The sequence below is a fragment of the Amblyomma maculatum genome, chromosome 1 (assembly GCF_055883805.1).
Source record: "Amblyomma maculatum isolate TAMU_Amacu chromosome 1, ASM5588380v1, whole genome shotgun sequence".
Lineage (NCBI taxonomy): Eukaryota > Metazoa > Arthropoda > Arachnida > Ixodida > Ixodidae > Amblyomma > Amblyomma maculatum.
This window is the reverse complement of record NC_139344.1, coordinates 186146417-186162804: the sequence shown is the minus strand read 5'-3', so window position 1 is coordinate 186162804 and position 16388 is coordinate 186146417. Positions and strand designations below refer to the sequence as shown.

The 16388-nt window shown below is 44.3% G+C and overlaps 1 protein-coding gene across 3 annotated transcripts in view; it reads right to left on the bottom strand.

Moving 5' to 3' along the window:
• The window catches only part of LOC146205123 (uncharacterized), a 168637-nt gene that overhangs the window by 48972 nt on the left and 103277 nt on the right, over positions 1-16388 (bottom strand). For all 3 annotated transcript variants that reach the window (XM_084589816.1, XM_084589818.1, XM_084589817.1), the window contains exons 21-24: positions 15610-15779; positions 15291-15539; positions 5823-6027; positions 4083-4236 (exon numbers count right to left, since the gene is read on the bottom strand). In XM_084589816.1, coding sequence (XP_084445942.1) covers positions 4083-4236; positions 5823-6027; positions 15291-15539; positions 15610-15779 — 778 coding nt within the window. The remainder of the gene's footprint in view (positions 1-4082; positions 4237-5822; positions 6028-15290; positions 15540-15609; positions 15780-16388) is intronic.

Here is a 16388-nt window from a genome sequence, read left to right as displayed (position 1 = left end):
GTAACGTAAGCTGATTATCTCTGTGGTTTTGGTTTCACCCCATGTCACAGAGGCCACTACACACGTGACAGGAAGGATGTCGATTGCACCTTGCACAACATAAGGATGGAGAAAGGAACACACGGAGCATTACACAGGTCTCTCACAGGTCTTTCCAGCCATGCCTTAAAGCCGAATCATGAACACTTCACCAGTGTTCCAAAGGAGCACGTCAGTCGCGGTTTTGAGAAATGTGGGATACCGAACGTGCTAGGAGGTACAGAAGAAGGTTTCTACTGAAAGATGTCTGCAGCAAGGGACCTTCGACAGATGATACACATGCCGGACGACGACACACGTGCCAAAAGATGATGAGCGTGAAAACTCTGAATTTAAAAACACTTCCTGGATGCACATGCCGCGCGCCTGCATGCGATGCTGATGCGAACAGGCGCAACCACGAAATGCAGTGAAAAACAATATTTCTCGCACGCATTACATATGGATGAAAATTTTTTTTTCCCCCTTTTGCTATTCCGAAACTGCACCTTGTATAATATGCGGGTTCATATTATACATGGGTTTTTATGGTACTTACACTTCGATGGGGGTGGCATTAAGAACTGAGAAACTTCGCAATATCAAAGAATGCAATGCAATGTGGAAAGGAATGTGAACTAACAATGCAATATAGAAAGGAGCTCTCTCTCTCAATTCAAAAAGGCTATTTTCAAAAATTGCTGGCAGTGCCAAGTGAAACACCCAGTATAAACGCACTCAATCTCTACACTGCATCACGCTGAACCATCTCAGCAAAATAATCACTTCTACATGCAGCAGAGAAAAATTTACACTTGGAAGTTGCAGAGCCCTTTCCGACAACTTTTCCAGATCTCTGTTGCACACTGTGAAAAACCAGTTTCCTCCCCCTTCGCCGCGACCGGTCACCACCACTCCGGCGAGCGTCGTGGCAACGTCGGCTGGGAGAGGAGGTAACTGCCTCCCCTTGGGGGAAGAAGAATCAACGATGGATGCACCACCGAGACGTCTATGCGGGTTCCCGCGATAAGACGAGAGAGAGTTTCTGGATCCAGCCGGCAACGCGAACGGTCGTCTCCCGCCGCCTCTCCCGGCAAATGCCGGGGGATAGCGGGCATGGAGTACGCTGCACACATGGGAGGACCTGTCGTGCACGACCGACCATCTTCTGGTTCCCAACGGCGAAGCGACCGGTAAATACCGCACGCTCTCGCCGCCTCCCGCGGTAAACGCCGTGGTATGGCTTCGTCTGATGAATGCGGCGCGTACGGGAGATCCCGGCCGCCATATTTATGGCGCGTGCAAATGTCCGCCGCCGAAGTCGCACCCCCATTTCCCAGTCGGTGAGTCAGAAGTCCTTCTTATGTAGCCTTGCCCCTTCCAAGGAAAACCTTGTTGATGTATAGCTAGCCGGCATGCTCTGTATTATTTGCAAGTGCAATAAATAGCATTGGAGTATTAACGTGTCTTCCCCGTCCTTTGTCCCTTTTGTTCCCTCCGCGAGTCGCCAGCGAGGACGTTGCACCTGCGGAGTAGGAGCGGGGCGGAAGACCGTCCCCCTCATAACGTGGTTCTCTCGTGCAGAAGCACTTGAGTTAGTTACCCCTCCCTAGGGACAAAGGGCAATAATCAGTTCGCGGCGTGGAGTGCCTGCCCGGACTTTTAATATTAGGCCTGACCCGACATCGCTATGCTAGCAAGGCTAATATGCTTTCCTGACGACGAGGTGGGAGGAGTTGCAGCGAGAACAAATGGTCGTGCATGTATTTGTGTGTGGGTGTGTGTTTATGTGTGTGCCGAGGCCTTTGAGAGGTGCAGCCACGAGGTCCGTACATGGAGTGCGAGACCGAGCCGTCCACGGAGAACAGCACGCCGGAAGCGAGTGAGTGCCTCAGCCGGGACGGTGGCCCTACTTTTCTTGTATATAGTTGTAATTGTAAATATTTCCTATTCTGTCTCTTTGGCTCTGGGAGCCAGGTGCCGCAATCGGCTGACTGGTATTGCAGCCGTGATTTCCGGAAAGCACCGGGGCGCTCCGACACCGCTGGACGCGGTGGGCGCCGTTCGCTCAGAAGTTGCCTTTGGATGGCAGCGAGCGAGTAGGGCCACCCTGGGATCCTTGGCGGAGATGCACATCCTCGCGGCGCTGCGTTCTAACTATTATCCTTAGCGCTAGAGCAAGTAGGCTTAAGGCTATTTTGGGGAACTGCCTGTCGTACGTCGGAGGAGTCTAATCGTGGCATACAGCATGCGCAAATGTGTTTTGCTTGTTATATATTAACCTCGCTGCAGCCGAACATCTCGTTGAATTAGAGAAAGCTAACTTCGTTCAAATGGACTTGGTATTTTTGGGCTGAGAAGGCGAATCGGAAATTTCATGGAACCAGATTATTATGCCGGCAAACGAACCGCGGATACCCGTGCTTCGTTCGGATTAATGGAACGCAGTGCGGTGCCGGATAAAATTGTTTGGCACTCGCATTGGCCCGCATTTTACCAAATGGTCATTTTGCTCAATTTATTCAACCTTTTTGGAGATCCGGAGGGTTGTGCAGATATCAAGTGAAGCTTCGCCTGGACCTGCTATCATTGTTTATATTCCTGCCTGCTGCCCTGCGGCAGTGAGTCACCGAAGCTCGGAGTCTCACGGAACCAGTCCGGCTTAACGGGAGAGGAGGCCAACCCCTACCTGCCAGCAAAGGCACGCCAGCGGGAACAACACCCTCCCGTCACGCTGGCTTCTGGGACCTGCCGATGGACAGCGGGGGCCCCTTCACCTTGCTGCTGACACCAACGTTTGGATTGCACTAGTGTCTTGCCTGTGCGAGCTGCCCTGCGGTCGTCATTGCAAGCCTCGTGTGGACCCCGCAAATGGCATCCAAGCAGCAGCTCTTAACAACCATAGGTGAACATTTAAGGAGGGAGGGATGTCGAAAACCAGTTTCCTCCCCCTTCGCCGCGACCGGTCACCACCACTCCGGCGAGCGTCGTGGTGGCGCGTGCAAATGTCCGCCGCCGAAGTCGCACCCCCATTTCCCAACCGGCGAGTCAAAAGTCCTTCTTACGTAGCCTTGCCCTTCCAAGGAAAACCTTGTTGATGTATAGCTAGCCGGCATGCTCTGTATTATTTGCAAGTGCAATAAATAGCATTCGAGTATTAACACTGTGTTGTCCCCGTGCTTTGTCCCTTTGTTCCCATCCGCGGAGGGGCGATGGGGCGGAATACCGTTCCCCCTTTAAACCACCACAACACCTGCGTGCTACAAATCAGATATTCAATTTCTTATCTGAAAGCATTTTTCCCCCATATTCATATTCGAAAATCTCAATATTCACACACGTCTATTCGTAACATCCAAAATCCTGCACATTGTAGACAATGCTCTCTGGCTGGCAAATTTTGTGAATTCTTATCACAGAGGTTTTACTGCATGGTTACTGGTTAGATTATTTCAGACCTGATGCAGCTACCATGGCCACAGCCAGCCACTATGTCCCACTGGTAGATCAGGAAGCTTTGCCAGTTTGTACCTACACCACACGCCAGCATACAACCTCGCTCGTTCTGCAAACTGATTGTCGACAGGGAGACATACTTGTTCTCAGAGCACATATCACAAAGTTGATTCCGGTGCAGATAAAATGAAGTTGCTTGCTCGCAAAAAAATTCATGGCTAACTGACATTCTCCACAACAAAAAGAGATATTTATCACTTCAATATGTTCAGCTGAAATAGCCCGAAGACAAAGTACCTCAATGTGATAGGTTTCTGGCCACCCAGATTGACTGGCCATCCTGCTCTAGTAGTAGCCTGCTAGCAACGTGGAAATACCCAACCATTGCTAAAACATGATAGTACTGATTGTCTTTTACACAGTTTCACTAAGAAAGTGAAACACAAAACTGCTTCACAACAGTCCACAGAGGCATCCTTTACCAGCTTACTGCAACTATTCAAATACAGCAAACGAATGCCACATGAGCATATTCATTACATGTAACCACTTTGAAACTCCAGAATTATCACCCGCAGTATTACATTAGGAAAGATTCTGTCACCTACCATGAGTTGAATTTCAAAGTTTGAACATAGAAACGTGACGGGGAAAGCACTTTCCACAGATACACGTGATTGAAATCCTTTGTCTCAAGATGTGCAGACCAAAGTCTGCTCACAGTGGTATCAGAGTTGTCAATATCATCTCTTTCTTTTTTCCCTGTAAAAAGCAAGCAGAAGTCAGCACTTAGGGTCCTTTGAACATTAAACCAATAATTTAAACTAGAGAAAAAAAATGTACACCTATTTAAAGGTTCTTGAGGGAAAAAAATATATACATATATCAACTAGCAGTAATGGCAGGGATAAAGCGAGAAAAAAAAGGAAAAAGTAGACTAATGCTGTTTTCAAGATAATGTGAGTTGCTTCAAAGCAAAGTCACCACCTCACTTTGGTTTCATTTGGTTTATAGAGTTTAACATCCCAAAGCGACTCTGATGAGGGATGCCGTGGTGGAGGGCTCTGGAAATTTACTACATGTACTTCAGGTTCCTTAATATGCTCTAACAATGAGCAGTGCATAGGCACCTTGCATTTTGCCTCCGCCAAAGAGTGACTGCACCAGCTGAAGTGCAACACAGCCGTCCAGCGGTTAAGCGCAACTACCACAGTGGGGTAAACTTCACGCATAGTGCAATAAATGCTCTAATTGCAGTTATGTACTCTCTGAGAGACGTTTGTATTCACTGTTTCCATGTAAAATATAGCCTGATACATGTAGCACACTCTCATCTCTTTTTTAAGTGTATCCCACCAGTATTCTCCAAAAGTACAGAAACATGAAAACAAAGAACAGGAATGAGACTCCAGGAAACAACACCATGCTTTTTCAATTCGAATAATAGATTACAAAATATATACAGACCACCATAAGGTATTCTGTTATGGCCACTGAATAATTTATAAATGAAAAGAAATTGCTAATATATTGTTTTGTTATCATTCCAGCAAACCTTTACACTGGGCAATTTGGCCTTTATTCATCTTGACTTAGAGGTGCACTAACATAATACTAAATTTATGCCTGCTCAAGGCATAAAAGTGAAATCATATTTATGAGAACATCTATCCTGCTGCGATCAAGAAATCGGGCCACACCTGAGATATGGGAGGCTTTTTCAATAGCTTTGTTCAAAAATGAAGGTGGTTAAATGAGAGATCCTTCAGCTGTTTGGTTTGGTTTTTGGGATTTAATGTCCCAAAACAACTCTGGCTATGTCGACCGCAAAAGAAAAAAAAAAAGTGTTTCTATTGAAACAGAAAGGGAGGGTGATGTGTGAGGACTGTCACATGCTTATCAATGTATTTCCACTTTTGCTTTCGTTTTTCTTTTCTTGGTCTTTTATCTCATCCTCATTAATGCTGGTGAACATACAAATGAACAGTTACTAGTTTGCAAATGTGTCGTCCCTTTTAAGTATTTTGTTAGCGCACCTCTAAGTTGCATTCCAGTTCAAGCAGCCTTGCTTGGGAGCAATGAATTAAAACCATTGCCCCATTTGACCTAAACACTTCCCACAAGTCACAGCCATCGTTCCCTCAATCCAACAAGAAGGAATTCAATTATAACCTATTTAGTGGCAAAAAGCAAATAACATGTGATGACCTAGGTATATTGAAATGTAAACACATCATTTGAAAGAAAGCATGCACATAAGGCGTCTATGGTCCATCATTTTGGATAACCTGTATGCACTGTCTATGGTCAAAGCAGCATTTAGGTAAACAAGCAACGCAAGTACAGACCTTCAGGAAGTGGAGGTAGCGGTAGGCCTGCATCTGTAGCCATCTTATGTAGGATCTTCAAGTGGTCTTTATTAGGACAAGCAAAACCCCCCACCATAAGGGTGCTCCTCACACTTGCAGAAGTCACCTCCGCACCAATAAAAGCAAGTTTTTCTCGCATGACCAGTGGGTCAAGCCAGAGTGTGTTGCCAAGCCGCATTACCACCTAAAAAGAAAGAAAATCCAGCGAATATATATAATCTCTGGCTAGTACCACTAAAAAATGACTTCGAAAAAATAGCTATGATAACTGGTGCATGCAACATAGAGGCCTCAAAGGAAAATCAGTTTTCTTTAAGGTAACATAAAATGGTTACCGTGCCACTGTAGTCTTACCTACTGTATTTTCCGGTGTATAAGTCTCGGCTTTTTTCTGAATTTTATGTCGGTGCATCTCATAGAACGGTGCGACTTATATAAGGACAAAATTGGATTCCATGTCCTACGTATCCAGTGGATGATGATGATCTGGTGATTACGCCCTTTGCAACGGGTGGGCATCTCAAAATGCCCAGACCGGGAAAGAAAAAGAAACTAGAAAAAAAAAAGCAAGAATGTACCAAAAAAATAATTAAAAAAAAAAAAGCCACGAGGTAGAACCAGAACGTACACATTGCGCCACTGCACGGCGTGCCCAGTAACTGCATTTCAAAATAAAATGAAAGTAACACCAAATTTTCTCAAGAAACAAAATGAAGCTTATGCATTTTTGCAGAAAATGTGCTATAAATAGCAAGTTTCAATGAGGCGCTTTCGTTTGCGTCACTTCCGTCCGTCATAGCATCTTTGGCCGTTTTTGCTCTGATAAGTGTTTCACGTATGTCGGGTTGGTCGGGTCTTGTCACGCATCCTTCCTAACCATGATTTCTCTTGCGAAGCGAAGTCGTCGAAGTTACGACGCAAAGTTCAAGCTGCATGTTGTTGAATTTGCACGCGATCACGGAAATCGAGCTGCAGGGAGGAATTTCAAGGTCAGTGAAAAATTCGTTCGGGACTGACTCAAAGCCACCAGTGTGCTCGAGACACTGAAGGAAACAAAGAAGGCGAACCGCGGCAAGAAAGCTCTCTGGCCAGAGCTGGAGAATCGCCTGCGCACATGGGTCTTGGAACAACGAGCTGAAGGCAGGGGCCTGTCAACTGTGCAGCTCTGGCTAAAAGCGAACACCTTGGCAGCCGAGACAAATGCTGCTGTCTTCAAGGGCGGTCTTATGCGGCGACATAAGCTTATCATGAGAGCGTGCACTACAATGCGCCAGAAGCCGCCTGATAATTTTCAAGAGCAACGGACAACTTCAGTGCTTTTGTGAGAAAAGAAATTGAATCCAAGGATATTAGCGTGAGCCACATCATCAACATGAATGAAGTCCTGCTGACTTTTGACAATCCGCTTGGGAGAAGCGTCGCTGAGAAAACTGTTACAGTGAGAACAACAGGGCATGAAAAGTCTCATTTCACCGTTGTTCTCACTTGTTGCGCGGATGGAACGAAGCTGCCACCCGTGCTTATTTTTAAGCGCAAGACTCTGCCCAAGGACCTTTCCTCTCACTGTGGCGATCCAGGCAAACGCAAAGGGATGGATGGACGAGGAAATGATGAGTACCTGGCTCGACAAGAGTTTTTCACGTCGCCCCAATGGATTTTTTCACGCGAAGCAAGGAATGCTGGTGATGGATAGCATGCGGGCGCACTTCACCGATTTTATCAAGAAAAAGATCAAAACAAAAACTGCATTCCAGTCATCATACCCGGCGGCATGACGAAGATGCTTCAGCCGCTTGACATTTCTGTCAATCGAATTTTAAAGCGGTTCTGCGACACTTGTGGGAGTCCTGGATGTCTGAAGGAGGGTACAGCTTCACAAAAACTGGACGCATGAGACGCATGAATTTTTGGTGAAGTAGCAGAATGGGTGAGCAAGGCATGGAACTCGATTTCTGCAAAAACTATTGTAGCAGGGTTTAGCAAGGCTGAGTTGGTTCCGTTCGTGAGTGATGAAGCTAGCGAAGTGGATAGCAGCGAGTCCGAAGATGATGACAGTGACATGCCTGTGGAGCTCCCAAGTAGCTGCATTATTTGCAAGTGACTCGGAGGGCGACAACTTTGATGGCTTTGCCTAAACGCTGTCATGTAAGCTGCTGTTTTACGCATTGCTCATGCTGTCGAAATAAAATTTTTTGAAAAGCACTGTCTTGATTTCAGAATGCACAAGTGAGCACTGCCTAACTCAGGATGCGTACGGAGGCGTGGCCGCAGCAATCGTGTTCTTAGTCGCACTTTCTCACTACCTGATCTGCAACGAGTTTTTACATCGCTTGCTTATACACAGGTGCGACCTATATATGTTTTTAGTGCATAGCACTACTAGCCGTAATCACGGGTTTCGCCGGTGTCTGTCCGAAGCCGTGGGTTCACTGTCGCGGGGGGGATTCCGAAGGGGTGGCCAAGTTTATTTATGACGGTCGCGCAGGCGGTCGCACTTCGGAAGTGATGTAGGAACACATGGAAACGGGCGACGCCAGCGGTTCGGTCCATTCCGATTCTCGGAAAAGTCGCGCTTCGACCGTGCCGCAAAGGAGGCAACCCAGAGCAGTTAAAAAGTACAGCGTAAGCGCAGTGGTTGTGGGTTCGGCGCTAACTGCTGTCTCTCGGTTTGATGGGAAAGGGCGCGGAGGCCATAAATTGTGGTGAAACACGGGCATGGGAGAATGCGCGGCCAAGGGAGCTGCTGTCGGTGTCTTCTCGAGAAGACGCCTGGACATACGTCCCCTTGAAACCGCCGCCCGCGCGCAACCGACCAAGGGCAGCGATCGGAATGTTTGGGCCTTAGGTTTGTGTGTTGTTTGTTTTGGAAGCGCAACCGTCAGCGCTGTTTGTCTTTGTGACTGCTGGCCACCTCTTGCGTGAGCCGAGGGAAGATATTGGAGAGAGTGTAAATCGAAGATGTGAGTGGCAATGCATGAAAGGTATAACGGTGATCAGTGGTTCTACGCACCTACATCGTATTTGATTACCTATTCAAATCGGCCACTTTTTTTTTCTTTTTTAAATGCCATTTGGAGGGGGGTGCGACTTATACAAAGGTGCGACTTCATCATCAGCCTGACTATACCCACTGCAGGGCGAAGGCCTCTCCTATATTTCTCCACTTAACTCGGTTCTGTGCTAGCTGCATCCACTTGACCCCTGCGAACTTCTTAACCTCATCTGCCCACCTAACTTTCTGCCGCCCCCTGCTACGCTTTCCTTCCCTTGGTATCCAGTTTGTTACCCTAAGCGACCATTGGTTATCCTCTCTTCGTACTACATGTCCTGCCCATGCCCATTTCGTCTTAATTTCCACTAGAATGTCGGTAACTTGAGTTATTTCTCTGACCCACTCTGCACGTTTCTTATCTCTTAATGTTACCCCTACCATTTTTCGTTCCATAGCCCTCTGGGTTGTCCTCAACTTAAGTAGAACTCTCTAGGTTAGCCTCCACGTTCCAGCCCCATAGGTGAGTACAGGTAAGATGCAACTGTTGTATACTTTCCTCTTGAGCGATACCGGTAAGCTGCTAGTCATAATCTGCGAGTGCTTGTCAAATGCACTTCAGCCCAATCTTATTCTTCTTGTTATTTCTTTTTCATGGTCCGGATCTGCGGTTAATACCTGTCCTAAGTAGACATATTCGCTTACTGCTTCCAGTACTTCGCTGCCTAATGTAAAATGCTGTTCCTTCCCGAGGCTGTTGAACATTACCTTGGTCTTCTGCATATTGACTTTCAAGCCTACCTTTCTACTTTTTTTGTCTAGGTTATCAATGATTATTTGCAGTTCATCCCCCGAGTTGCTTAGCAAGGCAATGTCATCAGCAAATCGTAGATTACTGAGGTATTCTCCATCTACCCTTATCCCTAACTGCTCCCATTCCAAGTCTGGAGGTGCGACATATAGACCGGAAAATACGGTACTGTGAAAACAGGCAATAGCAAACAATAACACAGGAGCAGTCACAATGCTTCAGATATTGTAACGGTGCGCAATAAACACTAGCTATCACATATGCATGCACATGTTACAATGTTGAACAACGCACTTCATGCACAGACCACTGTCATGAAAAATCCCATGGCTGACTTTTAAGCATATAGCCAGAGCTTGTATTACTGCATACACAATTGCGCTTCTTTACTTATGTGCACCATTTATGTGCACCTCAAATTAAGGACAAACGTTTTCATTTTTATCTATTTCCTCATTAATATGGAAACTGTATACAACGGACAAGGGGCGAACCCAAAGAGTCCATTGGGGCTTATGTATTTTTGCCATATTAACAGACAATGATAATTTTACTGCAACAAGGATCCAGATTATGTACAAGCTCTCAATACAAAACCAATCTAAAAACGCTCAGAACACTCTGTTCCTATTGGTCGTCCTGTCTGCCTGTTAGGGTAGACCAACAGGAGCAGGAAATTGTGACTGCTTTCGAATTGACAGTGGCATGGTCTGGCCCCAGATGTTTCAGTTTGAGCATTTCGAGTGCTGTACACTTGAGCAACGCTACTAAAAGGTGCAAATGATCGAGTGATGGCATCCTTTTTAATGGTTCCATGATTTACACCGTGCCCATTCAATGCACATTAACACTTTATGCACTGCATGAATGGCTGTGAAGGAAGAAAACTCTTTGTAGCTGGCACAGTGCTGAAACACTTGTGCAACTGCATTCAGTTGGCTTAGTGCTATCAGCTAAACTACCCCACTACATGACTCACAAAAAATTCAGAAAAAGCGCAAGCTGGGCTGCAAACTCAACAAATATCAAATTCCAACTAGTACTGTTTCTTGAAATAAATGCAAAGTAAACTTCTCTTCCAATGCTTCCTGGAGCTGTTTCCATGAGTGGCATAAGCACAGGAGTGAGTGGGGAACACTGTTGCAAGAAAGCACAGAGAATGTTGTAGCTAGAAAGACAGTGTAGCACATTTTGTATATAATATATATATTTCTTTATTTTGGCATCTGACTGCCATGTGTAAACGTTTGGTTTTGAAACCAAACTAAGTGTTTGGTTTTGAAAATTTTATACTTGACACATTTTTCAATTTTACGCATTATGTGAAGGGAGTTCAATGTTTTTCTTTGAAAGCCCCTTTTTACCTGCACTTCAGGTTTATATTTGTCATTCTTTTCAATTTTACGCATTATGTTAAATTTCAATGTTTTTCTTTGAAAGCCCCCTTTTATCTGCACTTTGGGTATACAATAGCGGACTCCAATAATTCAAACTTGTGCTATTTTGGACTTCATTCAGGAACCGTCATGTACCCACAAGAAAGTGTGCATTTTCACGACCGATATTTCCAACCCTATGGTGTCATCAAGTTCGATGTTTTGGAACAAATTTGACGTCAACGATACAGTGGAGATTGCTTTTTGGCCAAAGGCTCGTATTTTTGTCATGACATGGATGCAAGTGGGCATCATTGCAGAAAACAACCGGCTCTGCAGAGCTGTGAAAGCTAGGTAAAGCAGAGTAATTTGGAAGGACTAGCTTGGCTCTCTGTCCACTGTTGCCATTGGATAAAAAGGCAATAAGGGATGCTCGGCCTTGTCATCACTCATCGTGGTAGCCTACAAAAAAAAAAAAAAAAAAAGAGTCCACAATCGGACTGAAAATGGAATGTGAGCACCATTCACCACAACATTGCTCAGACGCCAACGCCCGTGGTGAAAAGAAAAGGGGGGGGGGGGGGGGGGGGGGGGGGGGGAGGCATTCACAGAGGCTCTTGTTTTTCTCTCTTTTCCCTGTGATTTCCATCTCATGGTCTTCACCACCTTCATTAACCACTGAAATTGAATGTGCACATGCACATGGGCTGTGCACTGAAGCTGATCACAGAAGCAGATGGCACTATGCTAAAACTCTGTTATCAACATAAAAATGAAACATGGAGAGCGGCAAAGTTCGTGATTTGCTAGGCTGATTTTTCACAGAAAAATGACTTCTTTCAGTTCACAGATTTTTTTGAATAATTCGGACCAATTTTGGCAATTCTGCAGGTGCCTGAGCACTAAAGAAAGAACCCTCCATCTGGCATTCCAAATTTTCAGAACTAGCAAAAGAGGCAATGCAGCACATTTCGCAGTCAGAAATTTATGTTTTTTTTTCTTCTTGAACTCTGCTAATTCAAGCATTTCTAACTTTTTAAAAAAAGATTTTCTCAAAAAATTTCAGATCTGCAATTTATTTGCTAACCTTATTTGTACACTGTTTTATTTTTTGTTTGTGAAAGTCTATTTATTGAGCTGCCTTCCGATACATCTTACACAAAGATGGTTTTAAGCTTTACTTAATCCTCCAACAATTATCAGCATTGCTTCTTTTCTCCATGGCCTTGAAAGACTTAAAACTGAAATATGGTTGGTTTCAACAATGCCTCTGGCACCAAGACAACACAACAGAAAGCGGTACACTCGGTCAGTTAATTTTTAGAAGGTGCCACTTCTCATACTTCCATTGAAAACAATTTTTCTACATAAGAGGTATAATATATTTGCGCATCAAAAAAGATAGTTTCCTACCAAGAAATATAAGTGGTTAACCTTTTGCAGGCATGCAAACAAGAGCGCAATATGTTGTTAAGTGATAAAAATAGCATCAGCCTCGCTGCGGTGGAGCAGTGGTTAAGACTACTGTTCCGGAATAGCCAGGTTAGAATGACCGCCAGTGGCTGAGTTTTGGTGGAGGCGCAACGGAGAAGTGTCAGTGTGCTGTGCATTGCCAGTTCATGCGGTCAAAATTACTTAGCAGCCCTCCAGTAGGGCACCTCTTTCTCACTCTACGCTTTGAACTCCCACCTGCCGCCCTTCCCATATAGAGTGGGTCAGGTGTCCACAAACAAGTGTGGACAGATACTGTGCCTTTCTCTTATTATTATTATTATTATTACTGTTAAAAATGCAGTACTTATGTGGTAATAGCAGAATCAGTTCTCATGCTAAGATCTATCTTGCAAATCAAATCACACACACTGAAAGATATTCGTGCTGGTTGGAAAATATTTGCATAAAACTGGTGGATGAAGTACAAATTCACTAATTTTACTGCTAAATAATAAATACTGCATTCACTATGTGGCATAAAAAATTATTTGAGATATGCAGAATGCAAATTTGCATTAAAGAAACACCTCTCCTCAGAGCTGCACATTTTTCTTTTTATTTTAAACCAGAGAGCTCACTTTATACACAATTGTATTCAGAGAGAGTTAAATGGCTAAGCTGGCTTCATCACCACACGAGAGCTGTGTTGTATTTCATGTGGGAACAAGAGACCAATGTTGACTTCATAATGCAGCATTGCAGCGCATGACACGTGCTAGCAGGTGCCCAACATAACACAGCTGGCCAAAAGTGATCAAGGTAGTACCAGGAGAAATGCCACTTATGGGGGTGGTGTATGCACCACGCCATTCAAGAGAGTGAAACCCCGATTGTGTGACGACCCGCATTTTACCCTCAATCGAAGTAGGCCTGGCGAATCTCTCATAAGAATAATGCGTTAAATATCTAAATCGATAAGACGAAAAATTATGCCCACCTCGCTCCGCCCGATGGCCACCGGAAAAACAGTCTGCATCATGCAGTGAAGGGTCCCTTACCATTTTGGAGTAGGGGGTGTGCCAATACCGAAATCTTCGAATACAAATAGAATGTGAATATAAGAAAAAAATGTCTTCAAATATTTGATCAAAAAAATTTAAAATATCAAATGTTACTCTTTTGTTTATTTTAAATTCACATGATAGTTGCAAAAAATTTGAACTGCATAAAAATGCATAATCTACTGAAAAATTAAAAAAAGGTATAAGGAATTCTGTATTTTTTAAATTTTTTTTTTGTACAGGGTGCACCTGCATGAAACTAGGTACATCGCTGCTGAATACAGTAAACTCGTTAATTCAGCCGTCAAAAAGGGGGGAGGATCCAAATTACCCTAGCGCTAGAATTAACGAATGGCTAAACCAAAGTGAGAATGGCATTTTATTCCTGTTTCATGAAGTTTTTCACTTCGCGCACACTGTCGGGAAGGTTCCTCTCTTCACAAAATGGCCCCAGTGCATTTTGAGGATGTTTCGCTGCACACTACGTGCAGTGAAGCATGGCAGTGAATTTGAAAATTTTTAGAGTATGAATCGAAAAACAAACATTTTGTATGACTATTCGAAACTTCAAATATTCGCACATCCTCATTTTCGAGCAGTTCTGCTTTGACACCCCTGACAGTGTACTCACAATAAAGCCTGATGAAAATGCACCAAATAAACTTACCGTGATGCAAGTGGCTGTTTTTTCCAAAGTTATTTGATAACTGAAACTTTGGATAATTTGTCCTGTACTGCTAAGTTCAAATTACTGAGCTTTTACTCTGTTTCTATTTGTTTACTTACACATCCTCAAGGCCAGAGACATTACAGAGGAGTGGTTACAAAGTAAACAAAGTGAATCTGAACTGACTTATGATTAAATGATTACTATTTAATTGCTGCTGAACTGACTTATGGTTAAATTATTACTATTTAACTGCTGCTTGACTCTCTCAATCGCTTTTTTTTGCAGTACCGCACACTTCCAGATAATAAAGGAGCAGCTGCAGAGTCTCCGCGCTAGTGGGAAGTGCACATTTTGGACGTGGTGGCAAGATTATGACGCCTCCTTGCTTGCTCTAATGAAGTAGGTTTGGTTTGGTTTATGGGGTTTAAAGTCCCAAAGCGACTGGGGCAATGAGTGATGCCGTAGAGGAGGGCTTCGGATATTTCAACCACCTGAGGCTTTTCAACGTGCACCGACAACGCACAGCACACTGTCGCCTTACTTTTCGCCGCCATTGAAAAGTGGCCGCCACGGCTGGGATTCATTCCAGCATCCTTGGGCAAGTCGAGCACCATAACTACTTACTGCACCACCATAGCGGATAAATATGCAAGTGTGTGTGCGTGTGTGTTGTACAGTCGTGAGCAAAAGTGAAGAGACCATGTTAACTGCTACGATTGCTTTTTTGATGTATATTAAGATGGGCGAGAGAAAATTGCTTGGGCAAGAAGGCAAGTATATTAAGCATGGCACCTAATGCATTTCTCAGAAATAAGTGTTTCACTGTCAGAAAAAGCTGGCAGGTAGGTTTCTCAAAGTGCATGGTCTCTCCACTTTAGCTCACGACTGCACATATGTGCTCTTTCTATTTGCGTGTGTGTATGCGTATTCTCAAGTAGCGAATAAAGTAGTGCAGCCCATATGCAATGCAGTGCCACTGCACAAATGCATATCATTATGATGGCATCATCATCATTCATTTGCAACCATTCGCAAGCAAGCATTCGTTATAACTAGAGCCACTACAGGTGTTCAAATGTACAAAATGATCAAAAAGCATGCTATACCTTGCCGAAAAGTTCCTTTCTTGAAAAGCGGTTGCATGTCAAGAGGTTTGCTTGGCAAGTCCAACTAACGTCATAATCCTGGGGCTGAATTCTGCAACAGTAGACTTCCACAGCAAACGGCCGCACCTCTGAGAGCCACGATGGGAGCTGCATCAGTCGAGTTGCAGCCACAGTTGACTGGTCCCCATAGTCAATGTGGTCCACAGTCACATAAACTAGTCCCAATCTCTTTGGTGCAAGTGAAGTCACCTAGGAATGGAGTGACAACTATGAGGAACCCTGTTAATAAGAGATTCAGAACACAGTGCCGTATTCTCACCAGGACTCTGTGGAAGAGGTTAATGCTGACCTCCAGGGCGTACACTTGACCAATAGTGGGCACAACCTTTTCTTCAAGACGGGCACAATTTTTTGGCTGTGAAAAGTATTCATTCAACGAAAGCATAGTTTTCTGAAGCTCCACATGCTCTTTGGCCTCAGCCTTCGTCCCTGACAAAAGAAAAATTGACAGGTATAAGCACATTAATATTTTAACCAGCTTACTGTCCAAACAAGTTCAATTTACATGAAATAAAAGAAATCAAGCATAACTTGGTGCGAAGTCCTTAATGGAATATAGACGCCAAATTTTAGTGGCATTTTTCTTCTTGTTAATGACGCATAAGACATTGCTGCATATGGATCACCATGCGGTTTTAGCCTATGACCGCTAAATAATTTTTGATTCAATTTTCTCTTCTCGCCTGTTTCTATTTCAACAGCCAAGAGATGGCTGTGATGTTACAATCAAGTCCAGGTCACGCAGGGGATGAAAAAACAGCGATATAACCATTGACTCTTCACATGCTGTGATTCCTGTTCATGAGGGAGGCTGGCTTTTGTGTTGTAGTGAATTGAAATGACACAATAACGATTTTGTCGCTGTTTTTTCACCAGTCATGTGACCTAGTCCTGACTGACACCAAAGCTATCGCTCGGCTGTTGAAGCCAAAACCAAAAAAAGGTGAGAAAAATTCGATTATATATTATTCAGCTGTCGTAGGTGGATATTAAATGGTGATTCGTGACAGTAATACTTTACGCTACGCATCCTTACAA